Source organism: Panicum virgatum, chromosome 5K (assembly GCF_016808335.1).
Source record: "Panicum virgatum strain AP13 chromosome 5K, P.virgatum_v5, whole genome shotgun sequence".
NCBI classification, from domain to species: Eukaryota; Viridiplantae; Streptophyta; class Magnoliopsida; order Poales; family Poaceae; genus Panicum; species Panicum virgatum.
In genome coordinates, this window is record NC_053140.1 from 39,716,716 (window position 1) to 39,737,839 (window position 21,124).

A 21,124-nucleotide genomic window follows, 5' to 3' on the forward strand; every position below is an offset into this window, starting at 1 on the left:
TGAATTATCCTGCCTTGAGACCGTGCCATAGCAGTGATCTAATCACTTGTTACTGAGAGGTCTACATCTTGTTTCTCTGAAACTTGATGATTACCTACGATGTGTTTTTAATCAAAATAAAGGTTTTGGATTGTTCTTTGTCATCATATTGTTTTATTTTACACAAGGTAGTAGAGTACTAAGCAAAGGCTGCGTTTAATTCCTTGTGAATTATTCTGCCCAGAGACCATACTTAGGCAGCAATTTATATTGCCTACTATAAAGATCTACTCTATATTTCTGACATAGAGATTATTTATCTTGTGTATCAACAAAACCTATGATGATTCGTTGTATGGTATACACATTTATATGGTTACCTACAATGATCCAAAACTATGATAAGATATACAATTATAAAATATTGCATTTGACATTACAACATCACTATAGTGATTTGAGTATACCTTAGGTGTAAATTTATTAAATCAATGGTTTGTCACATGTTTTGGATATTGACTTCAGAGGAGTCTATTGAACTCGCTCTTGATGACATCAATATCCTACATAGACAATGGACATTAATATTGATTTTATCCCATAAACTAATAAAAGAGTTTAATGACCCTTGATTGGGGTTGTTTATTATAGATAATATAAAATGTGCCTTACTATTGTTAAGGCAATACATCCATAAAAATTATCGATAAGAATATCTTATGGAAGGAACAATTTATCTGTATTAAACATCAATAAGGGATAAAATAGGAGCTAGGACATAAGATTTGAAAGGTTTTCAATCTTAAATTTTAAGCTCTCTAGGAATTTGATTGCTTTTGCCAGATCTTCTAAGATCGCATAACAAAGACTCATATTTCTATCATAAGAGAACATAACTTTATGGACAACAAGATCATCGAACATAATTCGAATGACTTGTTTTGAGATTTGAGAATAATCTCATGGTCCATTGATATTATTTAGTCCATCAAAATATGTTGTAATATTTGTTGTCAATGCGTAACTACTGTGAGTATCATATTGATGAATTTGATACTTGACAATACTTATGGATTTTTCTATATATTAGACAAAATTTTCATTGAATTCTTGCCATATATAGATTGTACGGGAATCACTCCAATTTGGAATGATATGTGTCTAGTGGATAATTTGTACCACAAACTTTATAATTACGAAAGCAAAATATTCCTGGTTCTTATGACAAGAAGAGGGAATAATTTTGTCTATCGCTGATACGATGCAATGATAGTTTGGTCGACTCTTCTCCACTATCATTCTTCCTAAGGATATGAGTAAACAATTGATGACATTTAATTATGTCCTAATTCAACTCAGATTTTACTAAAGTATAGAGATATCCACATGTTTTTTTAGGAAAACACAAAAAGACAACTTTGGATATGGCATATAAGTAATGAGATGGATTTCATTTTTGTTGTATTATGCATACAACCATCCCGTACAACATGTTGCGTATCCAAAATTTTCACACAGTTGATCTATTCAATTTGAAATGTTCAACTTGGGCATCCAAAGGGATGCGTGAGAAATTAATGGCAATTCATTTGGTCCTGACTTTCCCAAAGTGTGGATACGATAAGTACCATAGGGAAACAGATTTTAAGACCCTCTTATCTTAAAATCAGATTGACTTTATTAGATTCCTTGATCATATTCAAAAAATATGTATGGGTCCGATACAAAGATTGTATGGACAGCTTAGGCATTTCATGGTTGTATAGATACACCTATGAGATGATCTAGAGTGTGTAAAATTTACACACTCAACCATGCATTTGGTAGATAATGGCTCTAGTTATGAGCATTATCCTGAATATTACTAAACCTTTATACCCTCAATGACGATTTCTTGGTATCACAAGAGTTTAGTTACATATCTAAAAGCATACATTTGAATCTATAAGTATAACATTAAAGTCATAACAAGATCATCATTATTGGATTGCTATCATTAACTTCGTATTGAAGTCAGGTAGATTTACACACTACTGACTTATGATTAATTGCATATCTCCCATATGCATATATAGTACGTAGAAATACATGAAGATTTCCTATTTGCGTAAGATTGAGTTACGTTATATACGTGCCACTCTCACCACCGCAGCATACATTGATGGGTTCGCACATGAAATTGGGGATCATCTGAAATTTCAAATCTCCGTCGATTGTTCAGTATCTAGATCTCTTAGAGAGGATCTATTTACAACCTGTATGCTGGATTTTAGTATAAATGAGCTTTTCCAGGCATTAAGGGGAGATTAGAAGTACCATATATAATGCCCGAAAAATATTTGAATGTATAAAGCATTTCAAGCTCAGGATCACGTACTAAATTAACTGAACTTTGAGTTCAAAGATTTGCATAGTATTGCAAATAAACTAATGCAAGTATGTGCCAGAAAGAGTAGTGGTACTAAGTAAAACCACTCAACTCCCAATTGTAAATAAGAGGGGGAGAAGTATGACCATAAAACAAGATTATTCATGCTAGCAATAGAAGATTTTTCTTCTAAAATAGTAAATGCAACTAAATCTTTGGTTGAAAAACACCTAAAGGACATTTTATATCCTGTGGACATTTATAATCCACAACCCAGCTCAGAGGTGCACCAAAATACTGATGCTGGTATATCGGAAAGCCCTGACTCTCGTTTAAGGAAGTCACGATGAGTCATTCAGAGTTCATTTTTGAATTTTGATACCCGGAGAATTATATCATATAAAAGCTACATGAGTCGACTCATACTTCTCTAGATAAATTGTATACATTATTTCAAGTTATCCAGTTGATAAGACCATGGCAGAGTGCTTTGTCACTCTTACTGGAGGTTGTTGAGTAAAATTATACATACAGAGATAGTCTTGCTCACCAGAAGAGAGGTGTTTTGGTAGTAAAGCCAACACCTAGATGTACCTTTACTATGGGTACAAAAGTGTTTTCATCCTAGAATGGATTGAGAACAATGAGGTGGTGAAATTAAAGCAAGACTTGTAGCACAAGGGGTTTATGCAAAGTCCAGAGCATTGATTTTCAATGCAGGTTATTCTCCATAGTAAGTTATAAATTTCCGATACTAACTTTTGACTGGCAGTACAAACGCATCTATCTTTGCAGTTTATAGTTGATAGATATAGTGATTACATATGATCGCTTGATTTGGTATATTGTGAAAGTTCCGGGAAGGAGTTCACATATCCAATACTTACTTATATATAAAATCGCAACATATATCGTATATTGTTTAAGTCAATATATGGCTTAAAGCAATTAAGTCGATTTTGGTACAATCGACTTTGTATGTATTTTTTGCATTGAAAGATACAAGATTGATTACACGTGGTGTTCATTTCGGAGTCCTTGATTGGATTTCCTAGTATTATATAATTGTCAATAATCTTGACATCATTGGTAATGAACACTTGTCGAGAGCACGTTGTAATCTAAAGACGGAGTTTAGAGATGGAAGACAACGGTCTAAACCAAAATTTTATTTTGTGTTTAGGATCCAAGTATCTTCTCCCAAATTTTTATAGTAAAACTATCTATATCCACATCATATTGAATCATTTAATATGAAAGGGAATCCTATGGTGGTTCTACTTCATGATAGAGAAACATATGAGGGGAGATTGTTTTATGCCATAGTGATTGAATTAAGATAATAGGACATGTGGTCCATTATCCCTGTGCTATTTATGCACTAATATATATATTGCAAAAGTTTCCGGCCAGATATTGTCTTTGCAATAATTTGTTATCCAATAGTTGCGCTATTCTACCTAAGATTGGTAGATTGAAGTTAAGAATATCTTTGATATCTTAAAATAGCACATACGGATTTGGTATAATGCGTGAACCGATTATGTGGATATCATGATTCTGGTTATCTGTAAGATCCCCAATATTCCAGATCATTAAAATAAGCTTTACATGAATATGGAAAGACCAATATATAATAGTCTTTAAGTATGTAGACATTTAATGGTCAATTCCATTAATCATTCTGATATTGTATTGTATAAGGCTACACATGAATATGTATAGCTTGATAGAATGATATGTCACGTACTGAAGTTATGTGGTATTGATTCTATTGAATCAAAGGTCATTATCTATAAAGGTAATGCAGTTTGTGTTGTTTAGATGGAGACAAGTTATACTTAATACAATATTTTGCATTAAGATGGTTCTGTTCCATAGGTCATATGGACATATGAATATTTAGAAACTAAGTATTGTGATAATCTTGTTGAGATTTTCACAAAGTATACCATATTGCACATTTCATATGTGTTGAGTGCATTGGTATGAAAAGTTTGCAAGTTTCAGAGGGAGAGTCTCTCGTCTCTTTGATTAGTAACTTGTTGAAAACATCATATTACACTCTTTTCTTTGTATGAGTTTTTGTTCCTTTGGGTTTCTCATATAAAGTTTTTAATGAGATAATATCAACACAAGATTATGTCCTATCATCCATTTTTCCCATAGAGATTTTTGGTGGATGATATTGGAACATACGATACATTGTACTCTTTTCTTTATGTGAGTTTTTCTTATTGAGGTTTCTCATATAAAGTTTTTGATGAGACAATGTCAACATAAAGTTATATGCTATATCATCTAGTTTTCCCCACCGGAGTTTTTAGAAGATGATATTTGAAGCATATTGACCATAGGGTCAAGGTGTTATTAGACTAAGACTTTGGATTATCTCAAGAGTTTACTGACATTGGTTATTGTATATTATGGTGTTTCTCCTTATTTTTCTACTAGGTTTGAAGGAGTTTTGCCTAGTATACCCGAATTACTTTGGTTTTTTCCGCAGAGTTTTCCAAAGATTCTCCTCACATTTTTCCTGAAAGGGTTTTTGGGGGAGTTATATATATCACATCTCCTGATTTTTCCCATAGAGTTTTCAAGGAGTTATTTGATTGATTACAAGACCACAAGAAGATCAAATTGATTACAAAGAAGAAAAAAATTGATCAAGGGGGAGTGTTATGAAGAAATTAGTATTAGTGATCAATTTCTATAATAGTTAATTAGTTTAGTCATTAGGCGATTACCTTTCTCGAAAGGGCCAACTCCCGAAGGGGCCATTCACGAAGGGACATGTTCCTTCGAGAATAGACACCCTTTCCCTCTTGTACATATATAAAAAGTGGTTTAAACCATCAATCAAGAGAATCGATCATTCCATTTTACTCTAATTCTGAATAGTCCCCAATCCCACGCGCGCCGGCGCGGGTGCACCTGGATGTCATAGCCTCATAGGGGGAGGATGGAAACACGAGCGGGTTCAATGGATCGTGCATTGGTGCCGGCCGCCTTGTTCGTGGCATTCCAGGTAGTACTAGTAATTTGGTTCCGACCTAACTCTACCTGATAAATCCATTTTGGAACAACACATAATCAAAATATATCATCATAAACGTATACAAATTTTGATATACATATATCAACCAAAATATCCTCATATCCAACTCCATTATTGATTATATTCCCAATAAACGTGACCTAAAGAGGAACTATAACTTGTACAGCCGGTACATTCTAAAAACTCATTTACTTTATCGATGAAAAATAGGTGGGGTCTCAAACACTACTCTCTACATCTCAAATTATTCGTCGTTTGTTTTTTCAAGATATATAGATTTTTCTATGCATCTAGACACAACATATAACTATATTAGATTTGATCATTTATCGGGTAGAGCTGAGGTTGGGTCAGAATAAAACCTGGTGTTTTTTCTTCTGCCCAAACCCAGCCCGACCAGACCATTGCGTCAGAGTTTTTGACCTAAGCCCGACCCGAACATGTGGTCGGGTCGGGTCGGGTCATGTCAAAGCTTTCAGTTAGCACAAATTTTTTATTTGAATGTTTTTATATGTTGGTACAAAGTAAGTATAAAATTTCAAATGTGCTATAGAAAGTTCTTAACTTTCATGTACAAAGTTCTGGTCTCAGCAATACAAAGCTTATTTGTTATAGTAGAAAATTTATGAATGCAAAGTGTAAGGTTGTTTGAACAACATACTTTATGACTTGAGAGTACAAAGTTTGAATTTTTTTAGTAGAGTGAAAAGATTTGAGTTCACCTATAAAAATATTTTTATTTGCTAGCTCGAAAGTTCCTAAATTAGAGTGCACAGCTTTTGAGTTTCGAGATCAAAGTTTTGCTAATAATTTTGAGAAAATTTTTGATTTTTTTCACACTTAAAAGTTATGTGTTTCTCATACTTTTTAGAGCTCTTGGTCAATAGCTAGTAATCTGGTATAAACTATTTAGAACTTGAACTTGGTAGTTCTATGTTTGGCATTTTTTGGATTCACGATTCTATGGTTTTTAGTGATTTTCATAATTGTTTTCCAAAATTTAATTTTAAAGTAGGATGTATAAAGTTTTTCAAGTATAACTCAAAGCTTTTGTTTGTGGATTATAGGTGTTTCAATCTATCATTTGAAACTTAAGGTCATAAGAAATTTTTCAGTGCTTGGATATGAAGTTGGAGAATTCTTACTTGAAAGTAGGATACTGAAAGTTCGTTTTGGATGTACTTGAAGTTTTAAAAATCTAACATGAAATTAGGATGCACAAACTTTTTTGTATATGATTCCAAAACTTTCCAAAATTGGACCACATGAATTTAAATATCTTATTTAAAAGATAGAGTTATACAAAAATTTAAATATTGGAGTGTAAAGTTTGCAGAACACTTACTTCAAAGTTGGATGCACAAAGTTTCTGATAAATGTACTTTGTTTTTTTTTTGCTAAATCATAAACATCGTAACAAGTTTTTTAATTTGCCTTTTTTTTATCTCATTGGTAACTTTGCTTTGGTGCTCAACACATAAGCTTTTGCTTGGATGAAAGAATCTTTTGAAATATTTTTATGCTTCTACATTCATATGAATTTGAAAGCAACCCCCCACCCATTTTCTACCCTTTCACCCACCATTCCGAAAAGAGAAAAGCAGAGACATCGGCCTGATGTCGCCTACGACCATTCTCTATCGTTGGACATCACAATTATGAACACTATAAATCCCAATCACCAAAATCCTAACATCTCTAATCAAATTTCTTCTTCCTCCTCTTAAGTGGCTGCAGCACCTCATCACCGGACAAATAGTTGTGCTACTAATTCAATTTTGCGTGAACAGGAGGAGATTGGAGACAACTCGATGTCGAGACAATTGGCGAGAGAGGCGAGCTCGTGCGTGCAAGGATGAGGGGGCAGGGAGGAGGAATCGGCTCCTCGAGTGAATGTATAAAAGGTTATCCGACTAAGCCATGTACATGCACATGTCCGTTCGTGTCAACCGGCTGGCAGCGCTCGCATGTCGGATAAGATTTTTTTTGGCATGTAGGAACGCTCGCTCGTCTCTAACAACTACCTGCGATTGATCGCTGCTACCATGCAACAGCGAACGCTTGTCCAAGAAGACACCCACGGTACACGAATACTAGTGATAGCATAGAAGTTTTGCATTCAATTATCAATTCATCTTTTCCCTCTAAACTTTGAATGTACGTAACAAGTGAGCTCACTTCGTGTAAACAAAAATCATAACCTCAGGGCATTCCACAGTAGCCTAGGCCGCCGTAACAAACTAGCGATCCAGCAACCCAACGCAGCGCATGTGGTTTCTTCAAAAAAAAAAAACGCAGCGCATGTGCAGATACATCCCCTTTTCCCCTCTTTTCGACGTCGCGCTCCTCCTCGTGACCTCGTCCAGCAAGCGGCCGGTGTGGCCTCAGCGATTTGCCGCGCGCCCCTTCGCCTTTTTTAGCGCCCCCGCTTGCGTTCTCGGTTTTTCTCCTCTTCCCACGACCGCTTCCTCCCCTCTCTCTCTCCGCCTCTCCTACAAGCCGTGGGCGCTGTTCGCGGCGGCGGGGCCTCTCCCTCCCTCTCTGTCTCGCCTTCTCCCGCGCGCAACGGCTCAAAAACCCTCGCGACTCGGCCGGCGCGCGACTTGGATCCTGCCCGGGGTGGCCGCTCCGCTCGCCTCTCCCCGTCGTCCAGCCCAGGTGCGTGCGCGTCGGCTGCTGTCCGATTCCCTCTGTCTCCGCTCGCTGCTGGTTTGTGTGTGCTGTCGACTCGGCCGTTCGGTGCGGTGCTGGGTCGGCGGCGCGGCGTAGGAGAGGCTGAGTCGGTTGCGGCCTCGATTCCGCGCGTCTAGGTGTGTGCCGTTTTGGGGGGCGTTAATGGGTTCGTTCCTTGCCGGCTCTTGTTTTGTTTTGTGAATATATCACTGTTTCGGCCGTCTGTTCCTCGCAAAACGATGTGAGGTTTTCGATTTCAGTTTTTCATCTTGTGATTTGTGGCCGTAGAACTCGCACAATTCTTCTGTTCGTTCGACATGATTTTCCTTTTTTTTAAAGGAATTCTGGTCTCGTTGCCTTTTTTTTTTCTCTGTTCAGGGTGCGCAATTTGGTGATAGAAGGTCTCACCATTCAATTTGTTGGTCTACTCCTTCTCTCGTCTCTGAGATTGCCTTTCCAGGATCCTTTGGTACAGGAAGCGTGAATTTCGTTTGATTTCTGGACGGCCTTTACCCCAGAATTGTCTCTTTGTTGGGTTGCTTTTTGGTAGCTTACTGACGAAACTGGAAGACCTTATACTGGAGAGTGGGAGACTTTTACTCTCATTACAGTGCTCATCTCGTTCCCTAGATTACTAATTTGCTTGCCGGAGGACAATGGTATTAGTATGGTACCTCGGATAAAGTGAGCACTTATGTGTCTGTGTATTCCATTTTGCTCGGTGATGTAATCCTTTTAGGCAAGGGAATTATACATTCATCAGTAGAATCAGTACCGCTTTTCTCATAAACTTAACTGCAAATCTGTATGCATCTTTGGTCTAGAGTACATTTTATCACATATGAAGTATTGATGAGGTGCTTGTTTTTCTTGGATGACTCACTGGTTAGTTCCTGATTAATTATCTTGTAACATAAATACTTAACCCGTGCTGAATTGCAAGCAATTCTTACTTATTTTTATGAATTTGGTGTAAAATTAGGTGCAGACCTTTGTAACAACTTTCAACATAGCATATTTTTTAACACCAATATAATGATGTTCTAACGCTAGTGGCAGATATTGCTAAAGTTTAGTGGCGTACTAAAGCATTTTAAAACTTTCGTTAATTTGTTTTGAAGACAGTTTTTCCTATTTCTGCAGAAACTGTACTGGAGTAAGTATCAAAATGAAAATAAAAATAAAAATAGACAAATAGTTGATCAGAACTAAATTGAGTGGGGCGTCTCTAGAAATTTGGTACTCTTGTAATTAGCTGTGGTTAGTATCCAAATTTTGACGTAAGTTTTTGCTGGCGCGTGGAGCTTTTTTTTATTTCTGTGCGACTGTGCCTTCCAAGTATTGTGTGTTATATAAGGCTAGCAAGTTCGCCAATTCATCCTTCTTATTCACTAAAACTACATATTCAAGTGAAATTTAATGCTTAATACGATTCCATTCCCCATTTGATAGTTGAAATCTTATAAAAACTGCTATCTTTTTGCAGGATTGTGATACCGATTTTCTCCCTTCTGTTATTTGAAGTCGTTCCACTTGTAGAGAGCTCTGCTTTATTCGGTACCATTCGCAACTTTTTATACCTTTAATTACTTAGTCCTCAGTAACAACCTTTTCTTCTTACTGCTGCACATTATTTAATCATGAAATCTTAATATATGTTAACCTGAGGTATTTCTCCTGATTTAACATAGCATATATGCATTTGATCTTTGCTTTTTTAAGGTTGCATGAAAATGGTGCCGTTAGACTTGCAAAGTTGTAAGAAAAATACTTGAATTATATTGATCTATAATATTTTTGCAACACGTGATTACCAAAAAAAAAAAATTATAGAGGCTGTAATGTCCAAATCTAGTTTACAGACTGCAATGGCCAAATGGCATTGATTTATCAGGGGAGGCAACTTGTTCCTCTATTTACTAGCATTAGTTTTTTGGGCTAGTAAGTAGTAACTGAAGGTTCTCTATATGCTTATTGAAATATAATTGTCAGATATCATTCTAGGATCTATCAACTGTGGCAGAAATCCATAGTTTATTAACTATATTCTTGCTCTGTTTGGAAGATGATTCCTTTTCCTTTGTTATTTTATTCCTTGATTTTAACTGATTAGTTGGAGAATTTCTAGTCTTTTGGCTGCATGATTAGTAATTGTGACTGACTGAATTTTTTTATTGGCTAGCAGGATTATTAGATTTCACTTAGCCTGTATGCCACAGCTGGAACTTCGCACCTAGAAATTGAGGCTCAGTTCACAACTTCATCATACCCTTCCATACATAGAAAGTGGCGAGACATGGATCGTGATGATATAGCTGGTTTCGTCAGTGGAGGTTGCTAGGGGTCCTGACTTTCTAATCCAGTACATGGTGGTAGAGTTATGATATATCCAGAAGGCAGACAATTGGTTCTTTTCATTTTCTAGATGGTTTGGGTTTGATGTTCCTCAATTGGAATGGACAAAACTACTTGAGGCCTTGAGTCTGGTAATGGTATCAGCTCCTTGAAGACTTACTGCCATTGGAGCACAGCTCTAGATACAGCTCTGCACAAAGATAGTACACCAGATTTCACAGCACATTCCAGCTTTTCTATTTCTATGTCAAAAGCATCAAAAATGAAACAAGGTGTTATGTCTGCAGCAGAAGGTACTGGAAACCCTTTACTTACTTTGGGTTTAGGAAGCTCACCAAGTTCATCTGATAGCAGCAAGCTAAGTTCTGGTACTGCTTGTGTAACATCTTCATCTTTGATAAAGGAGATGGATGAGGAGTCATCAGTAGATCTTGGTCTTAACCTTGGGTTTTATGTTGGCAATGATATTGTGCCCTGCCAACAGAAATCCCATGTTGGTGTTAAAATTATGCCATCAACAAACTCTCCTAAACTGGATCTTCAGCTGAGTTTATCTACTGGTTCGCCTGAATCAGTTATCATTGATGCAAACATGATGTCACCAGATAGCTTGGACATGCCAATGACCAACTCGTCGCCAGCCATTATGGGAAAAGGATCTGTACCACATAATTGGGTTTTTGAGCATTCAATTGTTTCATCGTCATATGCTTCTGAAGCAGCATATGCCTTTCCATTTCCAAAGAAAATGGATGAAGGCAATGCCTCTGTGCCTTCTCCTGTCATATCATCAACTATGTTTACAAGTGTGAAAAGTACGGTTGCCTCTATTTCTGAGACAACTAATCCCCAACTGCGCAATAGTAACACTAAAAACTGTCAGTTCCCAGGATGTATGAAAGGAGCAAGAGGGGCATCAGGGCGTTGCATAGCCCATGGCGGTGGAAGGCGCTGCCAGAAACCTGGTTGCCAGAAAGGTGCTGAAGGGACGACAATCTATTGCAAGGCCCATGGTGGAGGTAGGAGATGCCAATTTCTTGGGTGTACAAAGAGTGCTGAAGGGCGCACAGACCACTGCATAGCTCATGGTGGTGGTCGCCGTTGCAGTCATGAAGGTTGCTCCCGAGCTGCTCGTGGAAAATCTGGCTTGTGCATCAAACATGGTGGTGGAAAAAGGTGTCAGAAGGAGAACTGCACCAAAAGTGCAGAAGATCATTCTGGCCTCTGCATCGCCCATGGTGGTGGAAGGCGGTGCCAGTTTCCAGATTGCACAAAGGGTGCTCAGGGAAGCACAAAGTTCTGCAAGGCGCATGGTGGAGGAAAGCGCTGCACATTCTTGGGATGCACCAGAGGGGCTGAAGGTAGCACTGCATTTTGCAAGGGCCATGGCGGAGGCAAGCGATGTGCATTTCAGGGTGGCGGTATTTGCCCAAAGAGTGTGCATGGTGGCACTCAGTATTGTGTTGCCCACGGTGGTGGGAAAAGGTGTGCTAGTTCTGGCTGCACTAAGAGTGCTAGAGGACGCACAGAGTACTGTGTGCGCCATGGAGGTGGCAAGAGATGCAAGTCTGACGGCTGCACCAAGAGTGCGCAGGGGAGCACCGATTTCTGTAAGGCTCATGGAGGCGGCAAACGCTGCTCATGGGGCCAGGCGGACGTGAGCTTTGCTATTGGCACACAGGAGTGTGATAGGTTTGTTCGAAGCAAGACTGGTCTCTGCTCAGCTCACAGTGCTTTAGTCCAGGACCACTGTGTTCATGGTGGTGGCACATTAGGTCCTGCAATCCATCAGTTTGCGGCGGATGTCAAACCGACTGAGATGAAAGTTACTGCAGTTCAGGTAGATCCACATGAGAAGACAATCCATGGTGACCAAGCTTTGCTGGGTATGGGTGGCTCAGTTCCAAATGGTGTTCATCCTTCTGTTCTGGCCCAGCCTATGATCTGTCCAGTGCCAGAAGGCAGAGTCCATGGTGGCGGTCTGTTGGCTTTACTTTCGCAGGGCGGAAGCAGTACAAGCGCTGGTGGCTCAGTGTTTCAGGCAAGATATCGTGGATGTGAGGGGAGGGTTCTCCAAGAAATTGGTTCCCTGCAGTTTTGATCGGTTCGAGAGTTGCTGTTGTGATGGATTAGTTAGCCTTTTGTGTTGCTCTTGCTCCGGTTTGATATGATCTACCCCGGACGTGTACTATGAAAATAAGAGGGTAGGTCTTAGAGCATTGGGTTGAACGGTGAATGTATTGTCTGTTATTGTAATTACTTAATATCGCTGAAGTGTCCATGTTTGTCTTTCAGTTTAGCTACTTCAGCGTTCTTGTTTGGACTAGATTTTTGCTCTCTGCAACTTGCTTCAGTGTGAAATGCAATGTGCATGTTGCTGCTTATTCTAATGAGAGCATAGGGTAAGCAGTAAGCTCATACAAGTACTCGTGTTACACTTACGCAAAGCTTATCACACTGATCCTTGTATTAAGTTGGCGAACCCAGTTGATGCCATCGAGACCGCTCTAACCATCTACTTTTGCCAGTTCCAAGCGTATCGATGGTCCAGCCACGATCAAGACGATTTAGTGTAGGCGATCAGAATAGTTGAACATCAGCAAGATTCTCAACAACGAAAGTACTCTCTCCGCTAGCGGAATTGTAGGTCATTTTAGCAAATTAAATATATAGCTTTTACTATACAATTTGGAACGGAGGAAGTAGACATTAGCAGAGGCTCAACCAAATATAGAGGGCATCAACCATTTACCCAATTTGTTCTGCAGACACAAAGCAGCTGTTAGAAAAGGTTAAGCTAGAACAAAAGCACCCACGGGAACCCAATTTACATCTAGGGTGGCAACTCGATGGCCTAGATATCTTACAACGCCTCCGTTAACACCCAGTACAGAGGGCACAACAAAATTGATCAAATATGCACACCCATCCAGGGAGCAACTACTGAGGACATTAGCTGTAATGATGAAAGAATGAACAAAATTTCCTGCAGAAAGAATTATCGCCCTAAGTATGTTTATCAAAATGCTACAAATCTACCGTCATCGTATCGTTCGAGCCACCGATATCCTCAGGTGGTGGCTTTATATACTTGCCCAGTGTCTTTTGCCGAGCTCTCTTCTTGATTCTCTGGATCTTGTCTCTGCTCTGCTGCTTCCGCCGCTCCTTTTCCTGTTGCCGCATGGTTCGCTCCCTCTCATAGAGACCTTGCCAGAAGACCTCCCCCGTTTGTGGCCAGAGCCACCTCCTGTCTGGGTGATCTGAGTTGAACTCTTCTGCCAACTCCTCATCCATGCTCTTCAGAGTGGCGTAGGAGAACCACTGGACTGACATCTGACCTCTCCTGCCACTGAGCGGGTGCTGCTCCTGCATTACACCAGTCTCAGGATTGACATAAACCATCCGCCGCGCACTGTGGAATGCCCAAACATTCACAATCTCCTCCAGAAGACGAGAGTAGCAGTGCTGGTCCTGTACAGAAAATAAAGATGTCAACAACGTAATCTTTTACCTTATTAATTGGCCAATAAACGGAGCCTTCACGTTCACTCTCAAAGCCTAAAAATTTCCACGTTAATCGGAGAAAAACAGAAAAAAAAATTACTCACCACTGCCATTACAATAAAAATTAGCCTAAAATACCCCTGTGCCTAATTAAAAATCACCCACCAATACCATTATAAAAAATTAAATATAAACAGAGCCTTCACATTTGCTCTCAAGGTCAAGAAATTCCCACATTAATCGGAGAAAAATAAAAAAATAAAAATTACCCATCACTGCCATTACGATAAAAATTAGCCTAAAATACCCCTGTGCCTAATTAAAAATCACCCACCAGTACCATTATAAAAAATTAAATATAAAATACCATTTAGCTATGTATCAGTTACAAAACTAAAGCTAACAACAATCAATCAAAATAAAATGAAAATAATAATAATTATATGTATAATATTATTAAAGCTCAAGAAATCAAATTGTTATTATAGGTAGATCATAGTTGAATTGTTTTAATCAACAATAAGACATAATTTACGATAATGAACACATGATGATGTATGGTAAAAAAATAGTATAACCTTTAAATAAGGATACATGACATGCAAATTTTTAAATTTTCAATACTAGCCGCGCAAATGCGCGGGCTTTACGCCTAGTTTCTTTTAAGGTAGATGAGCTATAATTAACCACAAGAAAGTGGCAAAACGCATAACAAGAACAAGTCTCACTATGTGGCAAATGCAAATGGTGAGCTTAAAATTTTCTTCTTTTCTGAGCATAAGAGGATGACCATGTATATTAGCATGGTGATTATCTCAGATTCTTATAGGTAGCAAATTTCATTCAATACTATTGATTCTTCTATCTTCAGAAACTAGTGCTCTGGGACAGGACTTGAAAATTAATTAATGCTATCTAAAGAAGTGACACAGGGCTCACCTTGTGGAGACTCAAGATGCAATACCCAGTTCGATGGTGTTTGTCATACATTTGTGCATCCAGTGCATCAACAAACATTCTGGAAAAAGCAACAGCATACAGTTCGATGGTGTTTGTCATACATTTGTGCATCCAGTGCATCAACAAACATTCTGAAAAAGCAACAGCATACTGTAATGATAACAAAGCATATAGAAAGAGCTGAATCGATATAATATCTCATCAGGTAAAAGGAATGAACACAATGAAGAACACAGGGAAGCAAATAGCGACCAAAAGGGTTTGCTCCATATCGGTTGATTCCTAGCATGGTGTAATAGCAACATAATGCTTTGAAATGATCAGATAACCAAATACTTGTAGCCAAATAGGTTTTGTTTTGGACCTTGCTCAATAAGAAACTATACTCTAGCAGTTAAAACTGTCCATGTAAAAAAGCACTTCATTTGGATCTTGACCAATAGCATGGCTATTGTCTAACAGGTAAATTACCCGCATAAAATACCACTACAAGAAATCTGTTGATCTATGACGAATTTCTCATGTCGTTTTCACATAACGGCACAATGGCGCACCATCTATGATGATTATCTGATTTTCGTCATGGATTCACATGTGTGGATATCAAGCCCAAGAATCTATGATGTTTTATGAATTTTGTCATAATCCGGCCCAAACACTGTGACGTTTCAGTAAATTCATCACGGACAAAAAAACTAGAAAGTCATCATGTTGTATAGAAAATTTGAAAAAACAGATTTTTTTTTGGAAAAAGTAGAAAATTTGAGAAAGAAAGAAAGACTTGACTTTGTTCATTGAGCTACTTCTTTCTTTGTTTATTTACCTAATTTATACCTTTTATCTTTGTGTTTCTCTGTTGCTTGCGTGGCAACCGCCCGGCTAACCTCTCACCAAATGAAAACATGTAATTAATTAATCAATACTGTTCTCCATCAAGCATGCAATGCAAAATACAGCAGCTCTAATTAAACTCAGTAAGCTGCAGTAATGAATGAATAAACAAAGGATGCAATGATTATCTTACTGTTCACGGAAAGCAACCCATCACAAGAATTTGCTGCTGTCGCCTGGACTGGGGCGCAAGCGCCTGCATACGCGCTCTCCACCACCGTCCAGCTGGGCCGCGCCTGAACCGAGCGACTCAATCACTCAATAGTCAATACACACAGCGAAGCAAAAAAACCGAGCGAGTCAAGACACACAGCGGAGCAAAAAAATGAACGGAACCCAGGTCTTCAAGATAAAGATGTGCCCATCTTTCCACAGCGATACACCTTAATTTGTGATGATATCTGGTATTAATAATTTTATATATAAGTATCACGTTTTAATTCACAGAAAATATATAAGTATCACATTTTAATTCAAAGAAAAAATAGGAAGAGCGGAAATTCGAACCAGAGACCTCACGAGCTTAACCAACTGCACCCCACAACTGCATTTGTGTTATCGCATAGCATTTTAATTTTTTGTACTACAAAACACAAATGCCGACCTAAAATAAGAAAAAAATGGACCACAACGCTAGATCCATGACTCGAACCTGAGACCATCACTTCCATGAGGGTTCTCTACCAGTACTGAATTCTACCCCAAATCATCACTAGCACTGAATTCTGCCAGTACTGACAAAAATATACTTAGGCTGTGTTTAGTTCCAAAATTTCTCTCTCCAAACTTCACTATTCACCTATCACATCAAATTTTTTACCTCATACATAGAGCATTAAATGTAGATAAATAAAAAAATTAATTACATAGTTTTGATGTACACGACGAGACGAATTTTTTGAGCCTAGTTAGGTTATAGTAGGACAATAATTACCACAAACAAACGAAAAGTGCTACAGTGTCCGATGTGACCTTTTTTACCACTATTTTACGGATCTAAACACAGCCTTAGATCAGCGACATCCTGGTTCTCATTCACAGTAGAACAAATCATCCAGCGCACACATCTTTATCTAGTTATAACATAACAGCACTCACTAAATTCTCAATAAGATTCCAAAAACATAACAAATACCTTGAAAACATAACAAATTCTAGGAATGACCGTGTAGGCAAAACCCAACTTTGCATCACAGACCAAGTATCTCCATCACTAGGCATATGTAGCAGAGAATCCAGTTCATGATCAAGCTGTTCACCATACATCCTTTGGAAGGCCTCCGAAAAAGCTATCCTTTGAGGTAGAAGCACGGAGTAGATTAGGGCCTTGTTTGGGACCGCGAGCAGCAGACCCGTGTCACTTATACGCGAACGCGGCTCCGACGTCGCTTACTTGATTTTCCCGTGCACAGTTCAAACTTTTGCGTTTTGTGTTGCAGGCGTTCGCCAAACGCGTGGCCGACGCAAAGCGTTTGGCAGGATTATTTCCGTCTTCCGCGTTTACTCATCGCCACCGCTGTCCCAAACAGGACCTAGTTTAGTTGTAACCAAGCAATGTCCGCAATGACAATACCATTGAATAGTATACAAGACAGCTAGTTACTTGGCTAGGACGCAACATACATATAGCATAGCTTATGGTGGTGGTCGCCGTTGCAGTCATGAAGGTTGCTCCCGAGCTGCTCGTGGAAAATCTGGCTTGTGCATCAAACATGGTGGTGGAAAAAGGTGTCAGAAGGACAACTGCACCAAAAGTGCAGAAGGTCATTCTGGCCTCTGCATCGCCCATGGTGGTGGAAGGCGGTGCCAGTTTCCAGATTGCACAAAGGGTGCTCAGGGAAGCACAAAGTTCTGCAAGGCGCATGGTGGAGGAAAGCTGTCACATTCACACCAGGTTTTAAGGATAAAATCGAATACATAATTATATATATGCCAGGATCAAGTTTCATACATATAGAGACATTATAAGTGATAATCAGTAACAGTATCACGAAAAAAAGAATTAAAACAACTATAAGACTATCAGAGTTATAAAGTTTATCCTGTAAATGAAGACTCCAAACTTCACAGGCAATCGACTGGGAGTTGCGTACGCCTAGAACTCAGCAACATCTTCAAAAGACTTCACCACGGCTTTCTCCTTCTGAGCAGCAGTAAGCAAGGGTGATAACACTTATGGTTGGTACTCAGCAAGGCCACAAGAAATAACCAGAAAATGATTTAAATCCATCTTTAAGTTAAATTAATCATGTGAGGGTCCAAACCGCTCGTGACCATGAACACGGCTGATATATTAGTTTTACACTCTGCAGAGGTTGTACACTTTCACCACAATTCGCGTAAAAGACCCGAAGAACTTTGAACCCAACCACACATACGTGCTGATCAGGCACAATACCACACTTCCGAGGTGTGATTGCATAGGGACGCTACGAGGCTTTTACAAAAATTTCCTAACATGTGACAAACCGCTAAGATTTTAAGTCAAAGCGGTCATAACACTTCCTAATGAGGTGGTACCTTGCCAAAGGACCATTAAACAATATCAATTGCCCCAAGAAGACCGAGCTATACCCCATCAATGCATCCCCTCTTGCCCTTTCGGTAAGATTGTCACAAGCTAGAGTCTCTAATTAATCAGCCAAGACCAGAGCCATGTAGTATTATGGTTGTACTGTTTTCTTGGGTGGTTCTCCATGTTCTAATTAAATCATAATATTCTCACAAATAAGCATAGATAGAAGGTGGTTAGGGTCACTTGCCTTTCTCCAATGAAAAGCTACTCTTACTGCTCTTCAGCTTTTAATTTGAGTAGATATTAATCAGGTTAACATTATAAAAACCGGAGGAAAGACTTAATTGGATTTTAATTAAAACACTAGATGAGAGAATATTAATCAAATTAAATCTATATTTAATTTTAAAAGAGGAACTATGGCACAACAACGTCGCTCGACGATAGGTTACACTGAAAGGAGACTAACACAACAAGAACGGGTCGAAACAATATAAAACGATGATTCTATGAGCTAAACGGTGCTGCAGGGACCTATGCACGAGAAAACATAGATTCCAGGGATCAATCTGCAAAAAGCTTGGAACAGCCCCATGGAGGACCACTGGGTACTGTAGCACAAATTCCCGCTGTTCTAGGTCACGGGAGAGCGCAGGAAGACGGGGAATAGAGCGAGGAGGTCGAGGGGAATCCGTTTTACCGCTTACCCATTGCGGAGATGCATCGTGGCGGAGGGAATCGAAGCCGGAAGGGGGCCATGGTGGTCTGCTCGTGGAATAGGCGAGCAGGACTGGCGGTGGTGGTGCTGGTTCATTGAGGAGTAGAGTTGGGCGGCACTGGGCATTAGCGGACAGGCACAGGAGGAGGAGACGCGGCTGCAGGGGGCGACGACATGCATGACTGGGTGCCTCCACACGCAGCAGCAAGAAAGCCGCGGGGTGCCTTGGCCTCGCGACCCGAAGAACGGCGGCGACGGCGCACGTGGTGCACGGAGGCCTGGAGGCCTACGGCCAGGCGAAGGTCGCAAGGGGATCGACCGCTTGCGTTTTATAGAGCTGGGTCAACTTGTTCGTGTGCTGCGCACGACAAAACCTGGCGTACAGGGCTGAGACTCATCCTTGAGTCTATGTTGTGCACGAAAGAAAAGAGATGGGGCTGATATGACAAAGTAAAAAGGGTGGATGGTGATATAACATATTAGTTTGACTTCGATGAGAAGCTAGGAACAACGAATGAGATTAAGAAAAGGAAACATGATTCACAGTTTCCACACTTCGCGAGGAAAACTTCTTGGTAAATCCAACTTAGTCAAGGAAAAATGATTGACGGTGATTGTCAGTCAACACACTTCGACGAGTTACTAAACTTTGGAAAGGAAAGGCAAAAGGCGACATTAGGGGTATTTGTTTGAGTGTCGATGGAAAAAGCAGCGAACGACGAGGTCAGGTCGATGGCCAAGCTCAAGCTTGCACGCGACACGATTCTAGAATTTAGGGCGGACTAGAGCCAAAATGAACTGAATCCAGCCCGAGACGAAAAGAAAAAAAAGATTTTGTTTATTGAGAATATATTTTCATCCTTAAATTAAATCTAGAAAAGTCTAGATAAATATTTAAACGATGAAAAGTATCTTGACATCATTAAAATAAATATATCTAGAAAAGTCTAGATAAATATTTAAACGATGAAAAGTATCTTGACAATCCGAAAATTCACGAAAGTTTAATGAAAGTAGCTCGCGGCAGGAGAGTCCAAATAAAATACTTGGAACTCATGAAAAAGATTTTTAGAGCTTTCCATTAAATAGATTTAGCTCTAGGGAAAATGAGAATCAAAGCTAGAAAAAAATCTGGAAAAATTCTCAAAACTCTAAATATGGATAAGCTTATTCTAAAAGATATTCACATCCTAAAATTAAATATTTTAGGGTGTGACAAAAGCGCTGCACATTCTTGGGATGCACCAGAGGGGCTGAAGGTAGCTCTGCACTTTGCAAGGGTCATGGTGGAGGCAAGCGCTGTGCATTTCAGGGTGGTGGCGTGTGCCCAAATAGTGTGCATGGTGGCACTCAGTATTGCGTTGCCCATGGTGGTGGGAAGAGGTGTGCAATCTTTGGCTGCGCCAAAAGCGCTAGAGGGTGCACAGAGTATTGTGTGCGCCATGGAGGTGGCAAGAGAGTCTGAGGGTCGCACCAAGAGTGCGCAGGGGAGCACCAATTTCTGTAACGCTCATGGAGGAGGTAAACGATGCACATGGGGCCAGGCAGACACAAGCTTTGGTATTGGCGCACAGCAGTGCGATAGGTTTGTTCGGAGCAAAACTGTTCTCTGCTCAGCTCATAGCGCTTTAGTTCAGGACCACTGTGTTCATGGTGATGCTACTTTAGGTCCTGCAATCCACCAGTTTGCAGCTGATGTTAAACCTTCTAAGACGAAAGTTGCTGCTGTGAAGGAAGATCCACATGAGAAGACAATCCATGGTGACCAAGCTTTGTTGGGTATGGGTGGCTCTGTTCGAAATGGTGCTGGTCATCCTTCTGTCCAGGCCCAGCCTATGATTGATCCGCTGCCAGAGGGCAGAGTTCATTGTGGCATGCTGTTGGTTTTACTTTCGCTGGGTGGATGCAGTACGAGTGCTGGTGGCTCAGAGAATTGTGTTTCAGGCAAAATGGCGTGAAGGGTATCAGGTTCTCCAAGAAATTGGTTGCGTGCAGTTTTGATCAGTTCCCAGAGTTTATGTTATGATGGATATTGTCAGCCTTTCAGATTCCTCCAATTGTGTTGCTCTTGCTCGTGTTTGACAGGATCTACCCGGACGTGCA

General features: G+C 39.7%; 2 protein-coding genes and 1 pseudogene across 2 annotated transcripts; 2 read left to right on the forward strand and 1 right to left on the reverse strand.

The window, feature by feature from the left end:
* Positions 1–7,849: 7,849 nt before the first annotated feature.
* On the forward strand, positions 7,850–12,817 carry LOC120707456. The gene is made up of 3 exons (XM_039992360.1): positions 7,850–8,063; positions 9,565–9,635; positions 10,264–12,817. The coding sequence occupies exon 3, from the start codon at positions 11,519–11,521 to the stop codon at positions 12,092–12,094; it is 576 nt and encodes a 191-aa protein (XP_039848294.1). The 5' UTR covers positions 7,850–8,063; positions 9,565–9,635; positions 10,264–11,518; the 3' UTR covers positions 12,095–12,817.
* A 548-nt stretch (positions 12,818–13,365) lies between these two features.
* Positions 13,366–17,151, reverse strand: LOC120707454. Its single transcript, XM_039992359.1, has 3 exons — positions 16,924–17,151; positions 14,877–14,955; positions 13,366–13,904 (listed from the first exon to the last, which is right to left on the reverse strand). Exons 1-3 carry the CDS (start codon positions 17,052–17,054, stop codon positions 13,461–13,463), a joined length of 654 nt encoding a protein of 217 aa, XP_039848293.1. The 5' UTR covers positions 17,055–17,151; the 3' UTR covers positions 13,366–13,460.
* A 274-nt stretch (positions 17,152–17,425) lies between these two features.
* Positions 17,426–20,653, forward strand: LOC120707455 (annotated as a pseudogene).
* The last annotated feature ends 471 nt before the right edge of the window (positions 20,654–21,124 follow it).

Bases quoted from the DNA above. Each gene is read 5' to 3' on its own strand.
- LOC120707454 (XM_039992359.1), bottom strand. From the start codon at position 17,054: ATGTATGGTGAACAGCTTGATCATGAACTGGATTCTCTGCTACATATG. The intron at 14,956-16,923 runs GTATTTGTTATG...TGCTTTTTCCAG, and splicing joins GAATTTGTTATGTTTTCAAG to AATGTTTGTTGATGCACTGG. The intron at 13,905-14,876 runs GTGAGCCCTGTG...TTTTCTGTACAG, and splicing joins GCATCTTGAGTCTCCACAAG to GACCAGCACTGCTACTCTCG.
- LOC120707456 (XM_039992360.1), top strand. From the start codon at position 11,519: ATGGTGGTGGTCGCCGTTGCAGTCATGAAGGTTGCTCCCGAGCTGCTC.